General features: G+C 40.7%; 1 protein-coding gene across 7 annotated transcripts in view; it reads left to right on the top strand.

Moving 5' to 3' along the window:
* LOC310885740 (uncharacterized protein) overlaps window positions 1-24864 on the top strand; it is a 257063-nt gene that overhangs the window by 202656 nt on the left and 29543 nt on the right. For 3 of the 7 annotated variants that reach the window (XM_083809443.1, XM_083809444.1, XM_083809442.1), the window contains exons 8-9: window positions 18161-18232; window positions 21161-24065. In XM_083809443.1, coding sequence (XP_083665569.1) covers window positions 23933-24065 — 133 coding nt within the window. In that variant the 5' untranslated portion in view covers window positions 18161-18232; window positions 21161-23932. The remainder of the gene's footprint in view (window positions 1-18160; window positions 18233-21160; window positions 24066-24864) is intronic. The other 4 variants (XR_014574951.1, XR_014574952.1, XR_014574953.1 and 1 more) reach the window with 3 other exon arrangements.

Raw genomic sequence — 24864 nt, 5'->3', positions numbered from 1 at the left:
CCTGGCTACTGCCGTTAAAGACAACAAAAAATCCTTTTACAAATATATCAACGCGAAACGGAGGACTAAGGAGAATCTCCATCCTTTACTGGATGCGAGGGGAAACCTAGTTACTAAGGATGAGGAAAAGGCTGAGGTGCTTAATGCCGCCTTTGCCTCAGTCTTTAGCGGCAATACCGGTTGTTCTCTGGATACCCAGTGCCTTGAGCTGGTGGAAGGGGATGGGGAGCAGGACGTGGCCTTCGCTATCCATGAGGAAATGGTTGGCGACCTGCTACGGAGCTTGGATGTGCGCAAGTCGATGGGGCCGGATGGGATGCACCCGAGGGTACTGAAAGAACTGGCGGAGGAGCTGGCCGAGCCGCTTACCATCATTTATCGGCAGTCCTGGCTATCTGGGGAGGTCCCAGTTGACTGGCGGCTAGCCAATGTGACGCCCATCTATGAGAAGGGCCGGAGGGCAGACCCGGGGAACTATAGGCCTGTCAGTTTGACCTCAGTGCCAGGAAAGCTCATGGAGCAGATTATCTTGAGGGTCATCACGCGGCACTTGCAGGGCAAGTAGGCGATCAGGCCCAGTCAGCATGGGTTTATGAAAGGCAGGTCCTGCTTGACGAACCTGATCTCCTTCTATGACCAAGTGACGCGCTTGGTGGATGAGGGAAAGGCTGTGGATGTGGTTTACCTTTACCTCAGTAAGGCTTTTGACACAGTTCCCCACAACATTCTCCTCAAGAAACTGGCTGCTCGGGGCTTGGACTGGCGTACGCTTCGCCGGGTTAGAAACTGGCTGGATGGCCGGGCTCAGAGAGTTGTGGTGAATGGAGTCAAATCTGGTTGGAGGCCGGTCACTAGTGGTGTCCCCCAGGGCTCGGTACTGGGGCCGGTCCTCTTTAATATCTTTATCGATGATCTGGATGAGGGGATCGAGTGCACCCTCAGTAAGTTTGCAGATGACACCAAGTTAGGTGCGTGTGTCGATCTGCTCGAGGGCAGGAAGGCTCTGCAGGAGGATCTGGATAGGCTGGAGCGATGGGCTGAGGTCAACTGTATGAAGTTCAACAAGGCCAAGTGCCAGGTCCTGCACCTGGGGCGCAACAACCCCAAGCAGAGCTACAGGCTGGGAGATGAGTGGCTGGAAAGCTGCCTGGCCGAGAGGGACCTGGGAGTATTGGTTGATAGTCGGCTGAATATGAGCCAGCAGTGTGCCCAGGTGGCCAGGAAGGCCAACAGCATCCTGGCCTGCATAAGAAGCAGTGTGGCCAGCAGGTCTAGGGAAGTGATTGTGCCCCTGTACTCGGCTCTGGTGAGGCCGCACCTCGAGTACTGTGTTCAGTTTTGGGCCCCTCGCTACAGGAAGGACATGGACGTGCTCGAGCGAGTCCAGAGAAGGGCGACCAAGCTGGTGAGGGGTCTGGAGAGCAAGTCTTACGAGGAGCGGCTGAGGGAGCTGGGCTTGTTCAGCCTGGAGAAGAGGAGGCTCAGGGGCGACCTCATCGCTCTCTACAGTTACCTTAGAGGAGGCTGTAAAGAGGTGGGGGTTGGTCTGTTCTCCTACGTGCCTGGTGACAGGACGAGGGGGAATGGGCGAAAGTTGCGACAGGGGAGTTTTAGGTTGGATGTTAGGAAGAACTTCTTTACCGAAAGGGTTATTAAGCATTGGAACGGGCTGCCCAGGGAGGTGGTGGAGTCACCATCCCTGGAGGTCTTTAAAAGACGTTTAGATGTAGAGCTTAGCGATATGGTTTAGTGGAGTACTTAGTGTTAGGTCGGAGGTTGGACTCGATGATCTTGAGGTCTCTTCCAACCTAGAAATCTGTGATACTGTGATACTGTGATATTAATGTAGAGTCTTCAGCTCAGCGTAATAGTATAATAAAATTTACTTCTTATCACTGCTGCCTTTCATTGTGACTGTAGTCCTGAACAGTAACCACTTACTGGCATGAGGTCCCACTGCCATGGGCTTCTTTGGGAACCTGATAATAGCAATGTGTCTCCTCCCAGACAACCACCAGCCTGTTCAGTATATTTGCCTCCCAAAGTGTAAAATTGTAGGATGGAAGGCACATGCAAGGTTTGTCTCCTGAGCTTCCAGGAGGTGAGCTACAGGTATAGCACAGGAGCCATAATGAGGTTAGCCTGTAAACAAACCTGGGCATCTCTGCTGTTCCGTATGGCTGCCAGGCAAGCTTGTGTCTAATGTGCATGGTTGTAGTGGTTTTACCCAGCTGGGCAGCTGAGCTCCACCACAACCGTGCTCTCACTTCCCTTCCTCAAAGGGAAAGGGGGAGAAAATATGATGAAAAGGGCTCAAGGGTTGAGATAAGAACAGGAAGATCACTCAACAACTATCGTCACAGGCAAAACAGACGCAGCCTAGGGAGATTAATGAAATTTATTACCTATTACTATCAACCTAGAGCAGTGAGAAACTTAAAGCAAACTAAAAACACCTTCCCCCCCGATCTACCATCTTCTACCTCCTTTCCCCAAGCAGCGCAGGGGAACGGGGAATTGAGGCTGCGGTCAGTCCCAGACGCTTTGTCTCTGCTGCTCCTTCATGGCCACTCTCTTCTGCCCCTGCTCCACATGGGGTCCCTCCCACGGGATGCCGTCCTTCCCTAACTGATTCTGTGGGGGCCGTCCACAGGCAGCAGCTCTTCAGGAACTGCTCCCACACGGCTCCGTACCATGGGGTCCATCCCCCAGGAGCAAACTGCTCCAGCACGGGTCCCCGCACGGGCCGCACGGGCGGCAGCTCCCCCCAGACCCCCTGCTCCTGCGTGGGCTCCTCTCCACGGGCTGCAGCTCCGGCCCGGGGCCTGCTCCTGCGGGGGCTCTCCATGGGCCGCAGCCTCCTCCAGGCCACATCCACCTGCTGCACCAGGGGCTCCTCCACGGGCTGCAGTGTGGAGATCTGCTCCATGTGGGACCCATGGGCTGCCCCTTATCTAACATGGAGCAGCTTCTGGATTCTTCTCATAGAGGTCACCCCCGCAGCCCGCCGCTACCAAAACCTTGCCACGTAAACCCAATACTGTGGTCTGGAAAGGTCTGACTGGGCTTACAAGTTCTGCTATGGTTCTAGCAGATTTGTGGATTTTGGTTTTCTGTCAGTGTGGAGAAAACTGCTATCCTCACTGGCATATTTTCCGTAGTCATAACAGCAGTTCTCCCTCCTTGACTCTTATTTTAGAAGATGAGTTAAGAAAGCATTTAAGAGTTTTAATGAGGACAATAAATGATCCCAATGGAACTGATATGCAAATCTTTTTTTTAGTACCTTGCTGAATCGTGTTCTCAAGTCTCATTTCTAACCACTGCGGTAGAAACACACTTTTCCTGCCGCTAACCACTTCCCTACACCAAAGAGATTTCATTTGGGAGCACCTAATGCTCTCCCAGTTACCTACTGAGTACTCCAGCTGAACATTTCTGTGCTTAGTAAATATGCTAGTCAGTTGCTAAGAAGAGTAATGAATCCTTAAGTGTACATAAGAATGATTTATGGCATAATGTGAATTTACAGCCCATTACAGGAAATAATTACATTCCACTAATTACAAAATTTAATAGTCACTCCAGTCTAGGAAACAGCAGTATGAGCAAGCAGATTTGCAGCCATGCACTCAGAAGAGAGAACTACAGGAGAAGCAGTTAGCTGAAAATCAGTTTGCCATTTAACCCCAGCTCAACTCAAGAGATCTAATTCATGAGAAAGTTGTTACTGAATTATTTTTTTTTCCATTCAACTTTTCTAAAAACTTGGAGGAAATGGAGTCATTACGGAGACTGACTTGAAGTGTATTAAGATACTTGCTTCATCAATCTTCATGTCCAGCATGTGTCTGATAAGAGTTCTTTAGGAGGAACAGCAAGACCTTTACCCACAGCATGGGTGGCTTTTGTAATGGTTATACAATAAAATACTATGGGGTGCAAAACTGTTCCTTTGCACACGTTATTGCTCACTCTGGGTGAGAAATGTAGAACTCCCTTCTTTGAACTGTAGGAAAGATTAGTAACTGTCAGAATCAATTTTTGTAAATGTGGAGAATAAAGCCCACCACGTCTGCTCTGAGATTCTCAGCTGAAAAGTAGACAGTCTTTGTTTTACTCTTTGATACCTGATTCACCTGTCAGGCTCTTGACAAGGCTTCACACAGTGGTGTGGTCTGCAGTCTACACATGTGAGATACAGAACCTAGGAGGCAGAGACTTTATGTTAGGATGTGTTTAATGAAACAGAAAAATCGACAACGCCAATTTTGGTTTGAGAGAATAGCATCTAATGTGAAGTGGAGCACATTAACTGAAATGAGGTATTTGATCTAGCTTGTGTTATATTTAGGGAACTGAAAGTGTCAGAACAAAAAAAGCCACCCACTGTACGTATGTGAAATGTTCTGTCTAACCTTCATAGTGACTCTCGTGGGTTTTAAGAATAGCCCTTTGATAAATTATTCATTCTGTATTGGACTCGGGAAAGGAAAACCATCTTTCACTGTCCCAAAAAAGTTCGAACTTAACAAGATTCAGATGGGAAGAGCAGATTGTAAGCAAATTGTCAGTCAGTGGGCATATAATGAAAGTGTGTGGCAAAACTGTTATTTTGGGATGTGTGCATGTTCCAGAAGAGATGTTAAATGATAATACTGTCCAGAGTTGATGAATTTTCTGGGAGAATGAGACAACTGCAGGAGCACAGTCAGTTAAGTAAGGGCTCATTTAAACATGCCTATAGCTTTTTTTTTCTCTAACTTTACAAATTCACATCACTGTGAAACCAGAAATGCAATGCTTCAGCTAGTAGTGGATACCAGATGCTCCTCTCACGTTCACAGGGTTGAAAATGATGCTCTTGATCTCACCAAGACAGAACAGAAAAGAAGCATAGTTTCTTTCAAAAGCAAGAATATAAAAAATATTTCTATGTATTTGAAGTCATAAGCATAGTGTTAAATCATAAGCTCCTCAATTGTTTTTTCAAAGAGCTGATCTGGAATTAGCTGGTACCACTTTTGTTTCCCCCCAACTCCATTGCTCTGAATTTTTAACTTAGGTCTGTCTCCATTTTGAATTGTAAGATAAAGCTGAAGAAAAGTACAAGTGGAATCACCTTGATTTACTAAGGAGACAGTCCATAATAATTTGAGATATTTGTTTGGTTTATGGCTTTGTTTGTTTGTTTGTATTTGATGCTGCTTTCTTAAACCATATAAAGGTAGAAGTATATGTTTTCTTTGTCAGAAGGAGAGATATCGTCTTGGTATTTTTGTGAAAAGAATACCTACTTATCAAAAAAGTGAAACAATTTCTGTTTTGTTCTTGTCTATAAATGGCACGGGTCTAACTTCAGAGGAATTGCAAAGAGGTGAAAGTAGCATCAGGTCCACAGTGTGAGTATGTACTACCCTCCACGTCTGAATTGTCTTTTCAGAAGTTGGTGTATTCTTTGCTCTTGATTTGGCATTCTCTGTCACCTGCTGCTTGACTAACCTGTTTGTCATAAAGTTATCAGTTAAGCAGGGATGACAAAAATTAGTTAGTTATTCCTATACTGTCAGGTTTACAGGTTCTCTGTGAAAAATGCATTAACTTCCTTTTCTACCCGCTAATCCACATGCAGATTTAGAATGCTGCACTTTTCCTTCTGTGCTGTCTGGCTTTGTATATTTTGCATGTTGGTTGGTTAATTTTTTACTTTTTTTAAGGAGCCTTTAAAAAAATAGTAAAGTAAAAATGATGCATAGAAACCAGAAGCGTATTCAGTTATATGATGGCACTTGAACTTCTGTTTTGGAAATACCTTTTTTTAATACAAACATCTTTCCAGGATTAAAAAACACAAGCCAGAAGTTGTTTGGTTTCTACCTCTGTTTACAAAGAGGTAAATTTTTTTTTTCCTGTTTGCAGCAAATTGCAATCTACTTGAAAAAACACATTTGTTGCTATTCATTTAAATAAATATTTGCAAAACAAGGGGGCTGAGCCTGAGTTTTTCGAAATAGCTGGAATGTAGTGAGTCTTGGTCTACATTCTGGCCTGAGATTAGCAGTTCGCAACTACTCAGCCTTTGAAATTCAGATCGTAATGACAGTATGAAAGGTCATATAAGAAGCTCGTTACAGTATCAGGTAACCTTGCCACTGAATTTCTTTCAAAACTTCATTTTGGCATGCCAAACTTTTGAGTGGTTGATATCGAACTCTTTATATTCCTTTTAGTGCTCTGTGCAATAAGCTCTACTTTCTCCTTTTGGCTCGTTGCGCAGTGGCTCTTACCAGTGTGGCTATTTAATCATACTCACAGCCAGACTTTCAGAAGACAAGCCTTTGCTGATAGCATACTATCAAGCTAGTGTTCAATATTACAGCAGTATGCACACATTATTATTAATCAAATATTAATTAGTTGCACTTATGAGAATTACTCTCTTGTTTATATGATCTTATTCCTAAACCTCTACCACAAATGTAATCATAGCCACAGGTCTTCAAGTACTATCATAATATATGTTACCAGCACATACTTCTAGTCAAGAATTGTTTGACATTAATCTCATATATAGAAGTTCTTTGTGCTATTTTGTGGTGAGACTCAGAGTCTCTGAAGTTCCTTGCATACACATATTTGTGCATGCATACACACACAACAAAGAGAAGCACAGAAATATGTAAGTTTTTGGAGGGGATTATAGAGTTATATTAATTTGGGACAGAAATTTAGCTGATTTAGAGAGCTCCTTTTTCATTTTGTATTTACTGGAATGTATAAGGGTTTTGATGTGCAAGCAATCAGTATGGCAATTTACTGTAAATCTGCAACTTATTTCATATGTTTTCTGAGGTAATGGCACTTGGAAAAAAATGTCCTTACATAGCATGCATCCTTAAGTAACGAAGGTAAAAATGGAGTGTTGCTCCATGGGGTGAAGGCAGATGTATAATGGCTTAGAGAAGAATTTTAGAGGGGTTTGAAGTTAATCTTCTCTTTTGTTGCCCATAAAGTTGTATACCCCAAAAACCATCCTGTAAGGTCTCCTTATTTATGAAACATTAAGTTATATATTTGAAAATATGCTACCTACACAGAAGCAGATTTGCTTTTACCCTTTCCTGAGGTCACTAATTCAACCAAACTGAACCTTCAGTAGACCTGAGAAAATTCATTCTTGGTGCTCATTCAACCTTACTTTAAGAATGGAAGTGAAATTATTAGCTAGTTTCATATATACTTCCAGGTAAGCAGTAGAGAGTCAGTATAACTGCACTCTACTGCTAAATAAAATGGGTCCAAGGACTGTTTTCTTGTGGATGGATCAATATTGTCAAAATAACTGCAGGTTCTCTAGCCCAAGTAGTGCATTATGTCCCTGATACAGTATTTGTATATACGTGTGTGTGATCATTTCTTTTCAGTCCAAAGTGATGTTTTCATGGCATGAAACTGAGACATTACATCTGTGCATAGATGTGTGTTTAGGCAACTAACTTCTGTCTCTGGGCAACAACAGTTTGGGCAACTTTGAGCATAAAGCAGTTTCTGTGAGGAGCTGAATACAAAGCTATTTTTGTATTTATGAATGCACACAGTCGCTAAGTATGACTAATGAGCTACTAGGCTAAGCATTAATATGCTCATCATCGCCTGATGAAATGCCTGATGGGGCCTTTCCAGCCAGGCGGTTGTCAGTCAGGTGGTGACAGGTCAGTCTCCTTTGCTTCTTAGAATGAGCTGATCCTCTGGTGTTGCTGAATTTATATCTTCTGAGGCTCTACGTTTTTGTTTTTGTTTTTTTTTCCTTATAGCTCTATACATTTTTGTATATGTATTTTTCCTCTTGTATTCTTGAGCTGCTCACTGCTCCTATCTGAAAGATTAGGCAGTCTCTTTGTGGCTTTGTTTTTATCTCGTGCAGCCTTACCTTATGTACTTTTTCACACCTTTATATATTTTTCTCAGTAAAAGAGAACTAAGATCATGCAGCTGCCTTGCATGAAGGCGGGTGTTGAATCACAGACCCTGAACCACTAGTTGAAGATTTGGGGGTACAAAATATGTTGGGATACTGTTGAAGAGTGGTGTGTGGAGTACTGGGACTGGGAAGGACCTGGGAGTATTGGTTGATAGTCGGCTGAATATGAGCCAGCAGTGTGCTCAGGTGGCCAAGAAGGCCAACAGCATCCTGGCCTGTATAAGAAGCAGTGTGGCCAGCAGGTCTAGGGAGGTGATTGTCCCCCTGTACTCGGCTCTGGTGAGGCCGCACCTCGAGTACTGTGTTCAGTTTTGGGCCCCTCGCTACAAGAAGGACATGGAGGTGCTCGAGCGAGTCCAGAGAAGGGCAACGAAGCTGGTGAGGGGTCTGGAGAGCAAGTCTTACGAGGAGCGGCTGAGGGAGCTGGGCTTGTTCAGCCTGGAGAAGAGGAGGCTCAGGGGCGACCTTATCGCTCTCTGTAGGTACCTTAAAGGAGGCTGTAGGGAGGTGGGGGCTGGTCTATTCTCCCACGTGCCTGGTGACAGGACGAGGGGGAATGGGCGAAAGTTGTGCCAGGGGAGGTTTAGGTTGGATATTAGGAAGAACTTCTTTACTGAAAGGGTTGTTAGGCATTGGAGTGGGCTGCCCAGGGAGGTGGTGGAGTCACCATCCCTGGAGGTCTTTAAGAGATGTTTAGATGTAGCCCTTAGTGATATGGTTTAGTGTAGGACTTGTTAGTGTTAGGTCAGAGGTTGGACTGGGTGATCTTGGAGGTCTCTTCCAACCTAGACAATTCTGTGATTCTGTGGTAAAGAGAGCTAACCCTGGTGCCATCTTGTCCACACGATGGGAGTTGTCTCTAGTGCATCTCTAGAAACCTGGCAGAAAGCATCTGAAGGCCGGTGCACTTTGCAGGCTGTTAAAACAGTTCCAGTTTGGAGAAGCAGCATATTTCTTTTGTAAATTGAAGCCTTTATTCTCCAGGATGCAGTATGGAGCTGCAATTGCATGCTGCAATATCTGTCCTGTAATCTTTTAAAAATAGAAGATAGTTTATTTTACACCAAGAATTTCTGAGGGATATTTACTTCAATTTGAGAAATGCTAACTTCAATTTGAGAAAGTGCTGTTAAATGTGTGTGCTGTAATTGGATTATTAGCTCATAACATTTTTAAATTCTCCCTCTTGTCAGTTGACGCATGCAGCAGGCCATTTTTTTCAGCTATCTTTTCTCAGATACCCTCCTCTTGCAACCTGAAATGTATGTATACAAGCTATCGATCGTCTCAAAAATCCATTATTACTAGGTAGATCTCAGTAGCATTACAGTTGTGGTTGACATGCAGATGATGGATTGTACTCATTAAACACTGCTCTTTTAAATGGTGTCCCAAGCTTTCGGGGATTAAAATTAGGATTCAAAGTGGGAGCAAAGGAAGACTGGAAAGAGTAAAGCTTTCCATGGCCCAGAACTACAGTGACTAAGGCATGAATTCTTCTCTAGTGTTTCTGAAGGTTTGGGGGCTCCTTTGCTTTCAGCTGCTCTGGTAGGGGAAAGCCACAGATCACTTTGTTATTCTACAGAGCATGTCTTTCGCATATAGCAGCATGGAAGAAACTTCTGCAAGTCAGGTTAAAACTTGCAAGGGTGAATTAATTGAGTTCCTTACTGCTGCGTAGGGATTCTGCTCTAAATTTTCTTACTATTTAAGTATTTTTTTTATGTTAGAGTGGAACTTTCAGCGTAAATTTATTTTAAATGATTAACAGCACTTTCTTTAGTGTGAGGCAGGATTTTTAAATTATGATTTTTGCAGAAAGGAAAAAAAAAATGGTTCTAGCCCCAAATGGAGTTTTGAGGAATGAATTGTTATTTCCCCAAATCTTGTTCACGCTGGGTAGTGAATTGTGTCCTCATGAATCTGCCCAAACTGGCACAGTGCCCCGACACACTCTGGTAGTTCATGGGAGATGAAGTCTGGCTGGAGACCCCAGCTCCTTGGGGAGAGCTCGCACACAAGGCACTTAAACTGCAGTGCAGATGCACTGCAATGCCAGGCGTTGGATCACGTTAATGTCAAGTACCCTGGTTTTGACTGAAAAATGTCAGTATTGCATCCAGCACCAGAGGTTTTTTTTATAGTTGATAACCTGAGGGCTTTGGAAGGGCTAAACCGTTTTAAATTTAGTTTTATTCTACCACTGTGATGTGATACCACTTCCTTGCACAGTGTTGCTGTACTGTTCTTGAGGCACTTTTATAAGCCACTGCAGCTGGACTTCAGGCAGAGTAAGCTGTAATGAAAGCTTATTTTGGACACAATGCCAGCAGAGCAAAGGGAAAAAATGCAATTTTCTCTCAGTCTTTTAAAGGAAACCCACTGAGTGGGACTTTTTTCCTTCCTAATTTACTGCTATGTTTGGTTCTCTGTAAATCATGGTAGGCCGGCTCTGTTTCAAAACCAGGCACTCGCTGACCCTTCCTAGCTGCAGGGGCAGGTAAGGCTCCTGATGTGGAATGAGGGAGGCTGTGTGCTCCGCATGGCATGAACTGAGCATTTGTCATGGGCCAGGGTGGAAGGAGATCCTTGTAAACGATCCAGTGCTGCTGAGGTATGTGACATGTCCGTGAGGGGATGGCCGTCTGCACACAGACAGCTTTCAGTGCTTAGGGAGCACATGGGTGAAGGCTGGATATAACCAAGCCACACTCAGTAGTTTAAATTGTTGAAAAATTTTAGATTCAGTCACTGGCTGAAGCTTTCCCTCGTGTAGGTATAAACACATCCTGATATTCTGGCTAATGGAGGAGTTGACAGCTCTGTGTTTAGACTCCAGTAAAATCTCTTTCTTTATTCTCCTGAATGCACCTTATGAAAGCGTCTTCATCTGTATACCGTTACCTGCCAGGCAAGATACTGTGACATTCCCTCTTTTTCCCTTGAGATGCATTTTCCCCTTAAAGGGACATGGTGGATGGGGCATCGGAGCTATGCTTAAAATGCTACACTTCATAAGCACAGTATGCTTTGATAACCTCTTTCCCAGCACCTTTCTCAATTGAATGGTCATCAATCCCTTGTCAGGAAGCCCCCCTTCAGCACAAGGCCCCTCCTCGCAGCAGGCACTCCAGCCCTGACATGGAGGAAATAACAGCTTGCCACCTATTCAGAGGTAGAGTCACCTTGGAGGATCTGTGCTACCTTCATTTTTCTTCCTTGAAAATACTGTCTTGTTGCACATAAGCCTATTATATATATCTATGTATTTTTCTCTGAATGACTAGCAAGCCACAATTTGGTTTCACTTACCTTGCTGTCAGAAAGGGAAATACTTTGGATGCAAATCTTAACCGTAAACCACGTTGAAACAAAATGAAAGAGTACAGAACAGGAACAGCAAATAAATAAAATAAAACAAAATAAGCTAAAAAAGTGACTGTCCTGTGCAGTAAAGTTATGAATGTATGTATTTATTTATATATATATTATCAAATGCTAACTTTATTTAGCTTTTGATTCCTTTCTACTTGTGAATTATATAAAGCTTTATCCAAAACTTTGAGTTTAAACAGGAAAGGCTAAAAATAGAATTTAAATTTGTAATTCAAGCTTACAATTTAACAAGAGTCTAACCTTTTTGTAGGCATCATGTTTCTGGGTAAAGAAAAAAACTCAATGCTTATTTTAAAAAAGGCAAGTGTTATTTTCAGTTAGTGAGTTGAGCTATCTTTATCCTGGATTATGGGACTACTACCTCCCACTCCCCATTGACAGCCATGCCATGTAATAGCAAAAGAGTTTTCCCACTTTCTCAACTCCTCAGACATTTCTCAACTTTAAATTACTCTCTGAACTGAAATAGTTGAATGAACTGACACATAAAAAAATCTACCTGTAAAGCAAGTATTTCTGCAAAGAGGCTGTGGCTGTAAAAAGTTGGTTCAGTTCTAACTGTTTAAGCTGCCTACTTGTATTAGAAAACATTGTCTCTAAGACTTTACAGGTTCAAAATTCTTTAAAGGTCAACAGGTGCTGAATTATTTAAATTTTAGAGAATAGAATTAGTAACAGATAAGGTAATAGGCGTTACAAAGGTTTTATAATTTTTGAAATTAGCCTGATAAATGTATGTCAAATGAAATCACTTGTTTTTAAACAGAGCAGTTTAAATTATAAATATTTTTTTGTATTAAAACTAAATGTTTCTTTAACAAAGCTTTCTTCAGAAATAGGTCCCATATTGCAATGGCATATCCATGTTATACTTTTACACCGTCACCCAAAAACATCATTATTTTCAGCCCAGAGGCATCCACTTTTGAAGAACTTGGAAAACCATCTTCTTCACACAAAGAAATTGGTTTATATATATATATATATATATAAAACAAAACAAACAAACCAGAAACCTACTGTTCTGTTTAAATTCATCTTACATGAAGATTAAAGTACACAAACACTACCTGAAAGGTGCTGAAGCTTTTATTTTAAATTTAGATGAACATTAGCACAGCAATAACGTTAAGGGATTAACATTGCATAACGAAGTAGTAGCATTTTGCAGTGCAGCAGAGTCATAGCCTCTATAGTGAACGATCGCTACGGTTACTGAGGATGGTATGCACTGTATGTATGTTGGAGAGGTTATGACAGTAAAGCAAGAAGTCATAGGAATTAGTGAGCTCTTCATTATTATTATTGTAATGGCTCCCCAGTGGGCAATGTGCACTAGGAAAAAACTCAGACACTCTGAAAAGTACTTAGTGTGAGCACGCTGCTACCTCTTCCCCAAGGTTCATAATTCATCTATATACACGTGAAGTACCAGAAGGCCCTAATCTATACTAAACTAAGCAATTTCACTTTGTATCTTCTTTTCTGTATAGAAAAGCTTCTTGATAAAAACATGCTAGCTAAATTGCAGGCTACGTTTTTTTTCTCTTTGAGTCACCGGCATGAGATAGGAAAGAAGAAAAAATCCTGGAAGACCTCCCTGAAGGAGAAAAATATTTAAAGTGAAAATGACAGTTGGAGAAGTAAAGTTTAGGAAAAACAAAAACAAACAAAAAAATGAAGCAAAAAAATAGCTTTCTTTGCCACCACTGACCACACAATTCATGCCATTCTGAACAACAGTGCTGGACCTTTCTGAGCTCTCCTGCAAGCTTGATGTTGCAGCTACTTTTGCAACTAAGGTGAAGTAAAAAGAGGTCATGTGCTAAGAAAATTCACTTGCATGAATTCAACAAATTTTGTCTAGTGAAACTCCTTTCAGCATTTTAGCCTCATCATCTCTGAGACCTGCAGGACACAGGACCAGGAGTAGGCTCAAAATAAATGGAATAATTCAGTATCCTCAAGCTTAACACTTCAAAGATCATGACTGATTCTCCCTCCCCCTCTATTCTCTGCATACTGCAACTTATTATTATTTTTTATGTAGTGGTGTTCTGTTTTTTTTTCCCAGCTAAATGTGTGGATTCCTGTATTTGCCTTCACAGCAATTTAGTTCCAAAATGTTTTCAGTTCATTGATCTGGAAACACTTTTTTTTTAATTAAATAATGTCAGCAGAGACCCTCACAAGCATGTGAGAAACAACTTTCAGGAGACGTAGAATAATCTACCTGTGAGACTGCCACATCACTCATGGAATGACTCCTTTGTATTTCCTACAACGTCTTGAAGCGGTAAAGGATTTGCCTTGCTTTTATTTTTCACTTTAAGTCTTAAACACCAGATCTGTTTATTCTTACACTGAATTGTTTGCCTTTTCCCAGTTATGGTGGATGTGTGTGTTTGTGAGGTGAAATCAAAGCAGGAGCAGCCATGATTTGAGATAGCAGGGTGTCCAGGCACAGTCCCTGGGCTAGCTGCTGTTGAGCTTTAGGAAGGACTTCACAAGGAAGATGTTTCTTTTACCAGGAAGTTTTAAAGCAGAAGGTTGGTTTAGCCAGCTAAGCTCAGAAGGGCACGATAACAACAGAGCAGTTGGTGGTTATTAAAGGATTTATAACAAGGTTAAGTAGCGGTAATAAATGTGTTAAGCACAAATTCCTGCTTCTCCTGCATCTGTTAGGTTTCTCTAGCTGCAGTAGCAAAAACAAAAGCAGCAGAAATATTTAGGATGAACCAGGGAAAATAATCTTATTATCTACCAAAAATGGTGGTACTTCTCCTGTAGCAAATATTGCATACATTTTTATCAGGCTATCCCTAATTACTTTGTTAGTACTGATTCCAAGTATATCAAAAGAGGACCCTCCCTCCCCCCCCCCCCCTTTTTTTTTAATGTTGAATTTTAAAAACACCCAAATCTTGATTTAAAGCAATCCAAATGGAACAATTCATTTTCAAAGGTAAAGCAGTCTGGGCAGTGTACTTTAGCAGAACTCATGTTGTTTTGTAGAGGTAGTGCATAGTAAATATAGCAAAACACAGAGGAAAATAATATATTATTGAGAGTCAAAAGATGTAGTTTGGGGTCTCCTATCAATCATCAGGACAGATACTTCAAGTTTGTTGGTGCTGAAGTTATGAGTTATAATAGAAAGCACCAACAACATAATAAAATCCCCCTCAGAGAATGGCCTCTTTCAACCCTGATAACCAGAGTGATTCCATTTTCATAAATGAGTGGTGGAAACTCTATAAAACATTTTGGTCATATCTTGCAGAGAAGCAGTCAGTGTTTTCTAACACAATCATTCAAGATGTCCTTGTCAGAAGTTAATGTCTGGGTTACCATATTATAAAAATCCTGAGATCAAAAATAAGCCATAGAAACAGGGATAATGTAAATGTTTCTCATACCATTTTTCTTCAAAAATCAGTCTTTCTTTCTCAGAAAAATACTGCAGTTTATAAAGGTAATAAATTATGGTTAAGGACTGACTTAATTCTGCAATGTCCTTTCTTTTGCTATTACTAAATCCCAAAAGACAATAACTTCTTTTCTAGCTAGGTGTTGTCACTTGCCTTATTTCATACTGCTCATCACAGCTGCACTCACTCTGGAGTACAATAATCAGAAATACACGCAACTTCTATGCTTAAGCTGGAAGTCAGTGCCAATCATCTCTGTCCAGGTTCTGTTGCAAGTTCAAAACTGAAGCAAATTCACAAGCTGCCAGGCAGAAATTTTGTGGCTTGAAGCCTCCTGCTCCTTCCTTGCTGCTGGTCTCGTTGGAAGCAGCAAGCTGTCCCTGCCTCCTTCCAGGGGCTTCTGCATTCCTAGCAACTCGTGTCTGCTTCCCACAAATTCATCGCTCTTCCCACCTCTTCTGTTAGGAAAGGCATAGGGTGGCAGTTCTTGAATTTTTAGATTTTTGTAGTGGTGGGATTCTGGTTGGTATGTGAGGAGAAGCACTGGACACGGTGCTTGGTGGAGACTGGTGGGAAGAGGCGGAGAGGCAGCCATGCGGCCTCCCGATGGAAGCTCTGCAGGGGTCTGTTTAACATCCCTTAAAGCATGTCTGTGGTAGCTGGGCTAATTACCTCTTATATACAAATCTGTCTAATTTCAGACAAAGAGCATTTTGTAGAGGCCTAAGAAAAAAATTGCTGCTTGACTGCATGGGAGAAGTGTGACAAGGCAAGGCTGTCTACTAAAATTTAAACCTCGGAGGTGAAGAGGAGGGCTTCCTCCAGACTGAACAAGAAGCTGTAAATAGAAAAATGGCACACTTTTAAAGAAGTATAATATTGCTGAATGCAGGAAAAGATCCGTGACAATGAGATTTATTATGCTGTGCGGCAGTCTCCTGGGGGAAGATGTGAAAGCCCCGATCTTTTAGTGCAATTTGAAGCACACTGAACAAAAGAAGATGTATTGCATGGAAAAGTCTTGCTTTGACAGGAAGATAAAACAGATGGACCGATAGATCCTTTACAACTGCAAATCTCTGATTCTCTGTCTTGGAGGTCCCTGTTGCTTAATTAGTTCCATTAGTTTCAGCTGAACTGTTATGATGTGATAGTTATTGTGCAAAGTTAAATCAATAGACATGTGTCTGTACCACACTGTAGTCTACATTGCATGGAGTATGAGACAGAGGAGGAATTAACTGTCTGTGTAAAATTTTCACCTTTGAAATTTAAGAACAAAAGGAAAAGTGCTAAAATTTAAAAAGTGGTAAAGTATCTTGTATGCAGCAAGTTTATACTGGAGAACATAAAACCTTGCAGTTATGCTAGCCAGTATCACTGGGTTCTCGTATCACTCCTTGGAGAGAAATTACAGTTAGCACAGTGGATATCGTAAATAGGATGCCAATTGCTGACCACCAGTTTCCAGGGAGGAAAACGCGGCGAGTGTATAAAAAACTGTGATTTTAACACAGACTTAACTACTATATAGTGTTCGTAATATATACAAAATAACGTATAGTGGCTGAGCAAGTTTATTAGTATGGCAATTGTAGTTCAGTAATCTAATGTGCAAGAGCTGTCTTTAGCCCCTGTTTTAATTTCTAGTGGAAAACTTAAGGGGAACTTAACGACCATATGTCACTGTAGTGAGATCTTTATGAAATACTGAGTTTCTGCTCAGTGCCAGCTCTCCATTTCATTGAGCTTCAGCTCAGGCCAGTGAGGACTCTACTGCTTACTACCTGGACAACGAAGGCAGGCACAAGCTCTGTTTCAGATTACAACAGGAAGACCACCATCAGTAGAAACTCTTTATCTCTTCCCCCCTCACCTTTCTTTTTTTTTTTCTTTTTTTTCTTTTTTTTCTTTTCTTTTTTCTTCTTGTTTCTCACTGTGTGTAAAGAACAAAATGACCTCAACACACCTTTTTGATTCTGAGGCTCCTCAATCAACAGGGCTTTGCATCAGGAGAAGATGGTAACTGGTGGTAACAGTCCCCAGGTCTTTTTGGTAGCTGGCTTCTCAGTTGGGATAACAAGTACAAGGATGGTTTTGATGATGTGAACACGTCCGCAAACTGATAATTGGATTTACTTCTATATATTTGGAGATTTCTTTAATATTCTAGACTACCTACTTCATTGAATAGTTCTGTTCTTTACAAGTACTGACAGAACAACTAAATTATTCTACTTCCATGGAAAGGAAAAGATAGAGAAAGCAGAGAGTATCCGTCTCAAATTTGGGTTGAGAGTTGGCTTCTTGTCTTGTTTGGTGCACATTTTTTATGGAACCCATGGTCAGCCTGTGTTAGGTCTTCTAATAAGGTATGTTTAATGGCTACTGCAGGGCTCTGTGTTTCTGAGACTCATTACTTGAAAAACACCTAGAGTACTTGCAAGTAAGAAACAGTATTGTATTATAAAGTTCTCTATCGGGTTTAGTCACATCACTTAGACCTTACACCGTTGTACAAATGTAGCTTGTCTGAATTACAGGTCATAGATTCTTACTGTCCTATAGAATTAGTTTATTGATGACTATGTTTTAAAAAGTGGCTTAGACAAATAATGCAGAAACTGAGCTTTCTTAAGGTCACCAGTTTTGCTGTTCTTGCTCTCAGAAAAGATTTATTTCATTTACCCATTTGTGAGTCAGGATAATCATTGTAAAAAACTTTCAATATTTAAAAAGTTTTTATTTAAAAATTTGGATTTTCAGCCTTGCATTCTCATCACATTTAACATGCCATGAGAATTCCATATATCAGAGGATACAGATCTTTCATGAATGTAAGTTATTTTTCCTTATAACTTAATTGCCCAGATCATTTTGATGCTTCAAGGCAATGTTTGAGCAGCTGTGAAAAAAAAATTTACATATCCACAGAGTACGATATTGTACACAGTACAGGCATCTGCAGGGAAACCAGTCTGTCTGAATGCACTTACTGCCCTGCTCAATTAAATAAGGTGTGTATCTATTCTACAAAAATATGCTATTCCACAAATAACTTAAACAGCTTTCCAAGATGGATTGGTATGTAAAGAGATAACCTGCTTACATATCTTTGGGCTTCATGCCAAAGGGATCTGGATATTACAAACCATCTAATATCTTTTACAATGTTTGGAAGGTTAGAATGGCATCCAATTTGAGCAGTTGTTTGGAGAAAGATGCCAAATTTTGTCTTGGTGACATAAAATGCCTTAGCACGAAGAAAGAACAGTAATAAAACTGTAAGAAGAAGAGATAAACTGAGACCTCTATCAACAGAAAAAATGACATCTCTTTCCATTTACTGCAGGTGCTGTGTTTGACAACTCTTAGCCTCTGGAAGATGCTCTTTTTAAGGCAACCTGTTCCTAACTTTAATTAGGTAAGTAGCATATCCTGTTCTAGATAGGTTATTCATATCTAGTTCATATATTTGATTTGTGTCAGTATGTCAAGCAGAGGCCAGACACCTTTAATAGGAGATAGTAGAGAGATATAAAGTGAATCAAAGCTTTAGACTCTTACATCTGCTTCTAACAGGCTATCCTGCAAAAATGGAGGAGCCCTAGATTGAGCTGCTGAATGGTTTTAAGAATCAGTGCAGGCTTCTTGCCCAATTCTATTTAGCTGAGGTCATGGACACACATCCTCCCCCAGCCACAGATGTGTTTGCTGACAAGGCACCATAAGCTTTCTTTCAGCCTAGCAGCATTTCCCTGCATCTGGTTGACATTACAGCAGGTATAACAGGTCCTGTGAGCACTCTCTACTTCCCTTAATTGAAGATGAGCTGCATTACTTTAAATGGTCAAATAAGAAAGTTTTGCTGATATCAGCAAATTTTCATGTCTGCTTGGAAGGGAAGGGGAAGAGAGGGAGAGGGAAATTCCCCACTTTTTTCAGTAGTGTACATCCACAGTAAGCCGAATTGAGCTCCAGCAAGGGGCACTCCTAGAGACTGTAAATGGCAATAATCTCAGGTATTCTACGTGACAAGATTGAAGTATTCCCTGCACACAGCAGTCATCACTTGTTTTTCCTGTGCTGCTCCCTTCTCTACCGGTTCTATTCACAACGGCTGCAAAACTTTTGAGGATGGCAAAAAACAGTTCTAGAGCCAAATGGTAGAAGGAAATAAAGATAAAAGAGGTGAAATAACCAAAGTGGCATAAAAGGTACAGATAAAGATAGATATTACTTCTGCAATGTAAACAAATGTAACTTCCATTTGCACCAAATAGAACAATTGACTAGCCCAAGGAAACATAAATGACTTAACAAAAAGTATATCCTGTGTGAGGGACGGAATTTGTAGTAGGACAGTAAGCATTTCACCTCTTTGTTCATAACATTATTTTTGGTGACTACAAATTTCCTTAGGCTTCTGTAAATTATGATTTCTTCCAAACGCTTTGTAGAAAGGAAGATAAGTAACTTTATTTTATTCTTGTAGCTGAAAAAAATGGCTTACCTCCACTTGCAATATTTCCAGCTTTTTTCCATTTATATTACTTTCTGTTTCATATACTTCTGACCATATTTACCATAATTGCCCAACACCAGTACAATATATTAAATGAATCTGGAAAACCATTTATTTTTCTTTTGAGCTAACATTACAACTTTTGGCTCTGATAGTTCTTAAAATTACTCTGTTTTCGAAAGTGTAAGGAAATATTTTAAAGTACTATAGATACTTCATTTCTGTTGTTCTTTCAGTGAGTAGTATGTTTTTTAATATTTAATAATATTAAATTGATACTGGTTTTGATGACATGCAACATTTTCCAAATAGTGCTTTTTCTATTTATCCTTATAGCTTTTGAGAAAGCAAACAGAAACCAAGGCAAAATGGACTCCAGTTTTGGTGTCTACATTTTTTGAGACTCTTTTCTGATCCATGCTAAATAGGTTAATTCATTTTGTTTCAGAACACTATTGTGAACAATAGCATGCCATTAAATAATCTTACACATGAGAAACAGAATGAGAATAATGGTATTGCCTTTACAAACACTATTGTCTTGACACTTCACAGATTATATTTGCAGAGCTACTTGGGTTTTGGTGCCTTCAGAATGTTCTAAACAGAGTGTTAAATGAAGGCATTTCAATCCAATTCTCCTAAATAATTCTTCAGGTATTCTTCAGCAGTTAAAAAAATAAATTAAAACATTAATTTTGCTGTACGTTCGGCTATTATCTGTGCTGAAGAACAGAAGCTCTGCCTTTTGGCTTTGACTAGGCAGAGTGGGAGCTTTGTTTGCAGCAAGAGGGGTACAAAGCCAGAAAATAGATACAGCATAGCAAATAATGTTAATAAAAACGAGTGAAAGTGTATGGAAGTAAAATTTAGAACTATCATCTAAGGTTATGTGAAAAACAATAGCGTAGCATGCTAATTATACAGGAAGTAGCAGTAAAAAGGTTACCTCTTTTTATTGTAAATGGCTTTTGTCTGGTCAAACATCCAAAAGAACAGATAAATCCACTTAGGAATACCAAACATATAACATTAACAAAGTGACATCTGCAGTACTGTAGAGTACAATATACATTTTAAGAAATATCTGCTAAATAAGAAAGGAGTGGAAAAAAAAGGGCGAAAATGGATGGCTGTCTGCTGAAGGATCTAATTAATAGCATAGACAGTTAGGAAAATATAAGCAAAAATAATGTGACCTAAGGAAGATTAAAAAAAAAAAAAAAGAGATAAATGTTAATGATAAGCTTGCTCAACAAATAATTCTCCTTTGAAAACTGTTTTCTAGAGTGCTTAGTGAACACTGAATACTTAGCAGCTCTCTGAAACCTGCTGGTCAGAGTGTCATCAAGTCACTTTGGTGTGCACAGCAGATTGATTAAGTGATTGATCAAGCTGGGAGCTGAACTCTGGTGTCCAAAATCATATGTACTTTGTTATCAAGAAAATTATCTTGTATAAAGCTGTGTGCTACTGTGTCCAAAATGCTTTCAATGCTTATTCAATCCTGCATGTCTTTATTCTACACTGCAATTTAAAAGACAGATCATCCTCCTGACCCATCTGAACAGGGTATGTTTATCATCCAGCACTCTGCAACTTACAGTCCTTTTTCTGAGACATTTCAGTGACACCATTATAAAGAAAACAGGAAATAAAGCATGTGCATTCATTAACTATTTGTCAGCTTACAAATGGAATTTCTGCCATTTGGAATTATGTGAAAAACAAAATAAAATTCAGGAATGCAGAGGAAATGAAGAACTCAATCTCATTTTGGCAAACACATGCTCCCGTTCATTTATTCTTCTTTACATAATGTAACAGGGATGTAGACAAAGCAGTGACATTTAATGCCTTCTTCGCCTCTACCTTCAACGCCAATGATGGGCCCTGGGACCTCAGAGCCCTGAGTTGGAGGACTGTGACTGAGGTAATGATGAACAGCCAGACAACCCAGAATTTGTCCAGGATTTGCTGCTCCAGCTGGATGCATGTAAGTCTATGGGGCCTGATCAGATTCATCCCAGGGTACTCAAAGAGCTGGCTGATGTTGTCGCAAGATCTCTCTCAATTATTTTTCAATGGTCTTGGGAATCTGGACAGGTCTCAGTCAACTAGAAGCTGGCAAATGTCCCAGTTTTGAAGAAGGGCAAGAAAGAAGAACCTGGCAATTACAGGCCCGTCAGTCTCACTTCAGTGCGTGGTAAAATTATGGAGAAGATTATTCTGTGAGTTATTGAAAAACACCTGAAATACAATGCAGTCATTGGTCACAGCCAACATGGGTTCACAAGGGGAAATCCTTTTTAACAACATTAATTTCCTTTTATGACAAGGTTACCCACGTAGTTGACCAATGCAAGCCAGTAGATGTAATATTTTTGTTTTTCAGCAAAGCTTTCTATACTGTTTCTCAAAGTATCCTTCTGGACAAAATGTCCATCATATAGCTAGATAAATGTATAATGTGATGGGTGAACAATTGGCTGATGAGTCAAGGGTTATAGTAAATGGGATTACATCAGGCTGGTGGCCAGTCAGTGCGGTTCCCCAGGGCTCCATTTTAAGGCTAGTTCTTTTTAATGTTTTCATAAATGACTTGGATGTAGGACTTGAAGGTATACTATGTTTGCAGTTGACACTAACTTGGGAGGAGCCATCGACTCTTGAGGGAGGAGAGGCCTTGTTGACAGATGAGAGGGCTGGGCAATCACCAACTGTATGAAGTTTAACAAGAACAAGTGCTGGGTCCTGCACCTGGGGTGGGGCAACCCTGGCTATATGTACAGACTGGGGGACCAGAGGCTGGAGAGCAGCCCCACAAAAAGGAATCTGGGGGTTCTGTTTGGCAGCAAGTCGAATATGAGCCAGCAGTGTGCCTTGGCAGCCAGAAGGGCCAGCCCTACCCTGGGGTGCATCAGGCACAGCACTGCTAGCTGGTGAGGGAAGAGACTGTCCCACTCTGCTCTGCGCTGGTGAGGCCTCACCTCGAATGCTGTGTGCAGTTTTGGGAGCTACAATATAAGAAAGATATAAAACTATTAGAGAGTGTCTAAAGGAGGGCTACAAGGATGGCAAAGTGCATAGAGGGCAAGATGTATGAGGAGCAGCTGAAGTCCCTTGGTTTGTTCAGCCCGGAGAAGAGGCGGCTGAGGGGAGGCCTCATGGCGGCCTGCAGCTCCCTCACGAGGGGAGCGGAGGGGCAGGCGCTGAGCTCTGCTCTCTGGGGACAGCGACAGGACCCGAGGGGATGGCATGGGGCTGGGACAGGGGAGGGTCAGGCTGGGTGTTAGGGAAAGGCTCTGCACCCAGAGGGTGGTCGGGCACTGGGACAGGCTCCCCAGGGCAGTGATTATTTCACCGAGCCTCATGGAGTTCAGGAAGCGTTTGAACAATGTGCTCAGATACAGGGTTTGATTTTGGGGTGGTCCTGTGTGAAGCCAGGAGTTGGACTCAATGATCCTTGTGATCCCTTCCTGACCAGGATATTCAGTGATTCTAACAAAGGAACCACTGAAAACTCTTCTGTGCTTCCAATTACAGTCTATTTTTTTCTAACTTTGTAAGTTTCATAAAGCTCAAGCTATAAATTATAGACGGTAAATGATTCAAAGCAGTTCAGGTAATTATTGCTCGCGTATCATAGAACGGTCAGTAGCATGCAACATTAAGCTGAGTATAATCATATATCATAATTGGCTAATTCCTTGTACTCTTTCCTTTCCTTCTTTAAATAAGCTACTCACACGTGTACTTCCTCATAAAATCTATCAGCTAATAATTAACATGCTATGGAAATATAGATCACATTTTGTATTAAAGTTTCATTTTCCATGAAATCTAATTTCTTATTTCTTATGAAGAAAACACAACTGTCTGCTTAGTGGGACATCACAATATATATTTTTATTCTAGCAAGCGTGACACCTTTGATTATAGGAAGTCAAACATGCTCTCTCTGTGCCAAAAATTAATAGACCCTTCTGTTTCATTTCTTCTTTGAGAAGCTATTTTACCTTTTAGTGCACGGGAACCTTGGATGTTTGTACAATGTATAAGAAAAGGTGCAAAAAGAAAAATTTTCATATGCAGGTAAAATTTCTTGTATCCACCAGAGCTGCTTGAATGCCTCTTCTGCATTTACTTTTAACCAGAACAGATTGAAAATGTTAGCCTTGAAGTAAACAGATGGTGTCAATAATGACTGATACTCACTGGAGTTCTATAAACACACGCATATTAATAGCCCGTCAAGCAGCCCATATTGTAATACAAGTTACCTACAGGAATAAAAAGCATGAGTAAGACCAAAGTGTTTTAGAGTCAAAGTGCCTAAAATTGGTCTTTTCATTGTGTACTCTTCTAATGTAGCTTGTTTGGGTTTGGTTTGGATTGTTTTCAATGTTTTTAATAATCATGTAACAGTAAGGTAATTTATTAACACGCCAACTGCTCTGAATGTTACTAAGTCTTTGAAGAGTACCACCCCCAAACCAATGTCATGTCCACGTTGACAGACACAGACTGTTGGACAAGTGGAACTTATGCATTAGCATCCCTGCCTAATAATGAGTCTATTCTAATAAACATTACGATATGGAAATAAGACCAATTCACATTCTATTTACAGCTTGTTCACCTCATACTCTAGATGTCAGATTTCCAAAAAGGAGTCAAACAATCTGTTTTTATGGAAACCTTTTAAGACAGTGCAATGAGAGAATCCATGGTAAGCCATTCCGTATCACAATTCTGTGGAGCCTAGTTCATGCATGTCACTGAAGTGGATGGACTTGCATGTGCTATTTGGTGAGGCACTAGTTACTGAGTCAGTAGTTACGTAAACAATGAAGTCTTTTGACAGTGTTTTAGGAAAGACAACTGCTGAATTAAATTAATTTATAAATTGATCCATGAGAATGTTTTAAAATATATCTCATTTAGGATTCTATTGTCTTGAATGATGTGACAAGTCCTGGTTGCTAAATGAGATCTCCTCCCCTCTCACAAGTATGGAAAAAACACTTGCTATTTTGATACAATTAAGATAATGATTGCATAAAAGCCTACATGAAAATATAGATTATGCTCAGTGATTTTCATTATTAACACAATTCTGTGTAACTAACATTTGCTTAGATTCCCAGCACCACAAACAGTCCTGCTGCTTACCATTCAGAAAAGCTAACCTATGTCAGCGGACAGACTCATTGTGCAGCACAAGATTATGTATGATATTCTAAGACAGGATATAGGAGAGCCACATTTTGGATGTGTTAAAGCTGCACTGCAGAGATGTAACTGAGTTTAGATTTTCATGCAGGATTAATACAGTAGGATATGTCTTGATAGCACAGTTTACAATGGAGACAGAAAATTCTTTGCTGATACCTACTTACTTGCTGTCAAGTGCATTCTATTTAATAAGTGCACAGACTGATAACCTGTGGACTAAATCTTTCAGTATTCTTTTTGTGAAAGTGTGAGGACCTGTGTAAAATGAGATGCTACCAAAACAGAACTCAATG

Source organism: Anser anser (assembly GCF_964211835.1).
Source record: "Anser anser genome assembly, chromosome: 1".
NCBI lineage: Eukaryota > Metazoa > Chordata > Aves > Anseriformes > Anatidae > Anser > Anser anser.
The sequence above is the reverse complement of the archived record's forward strand: the minus strand, read 5'-3'. Positions and strand labels throughout refer to the sequence as shown.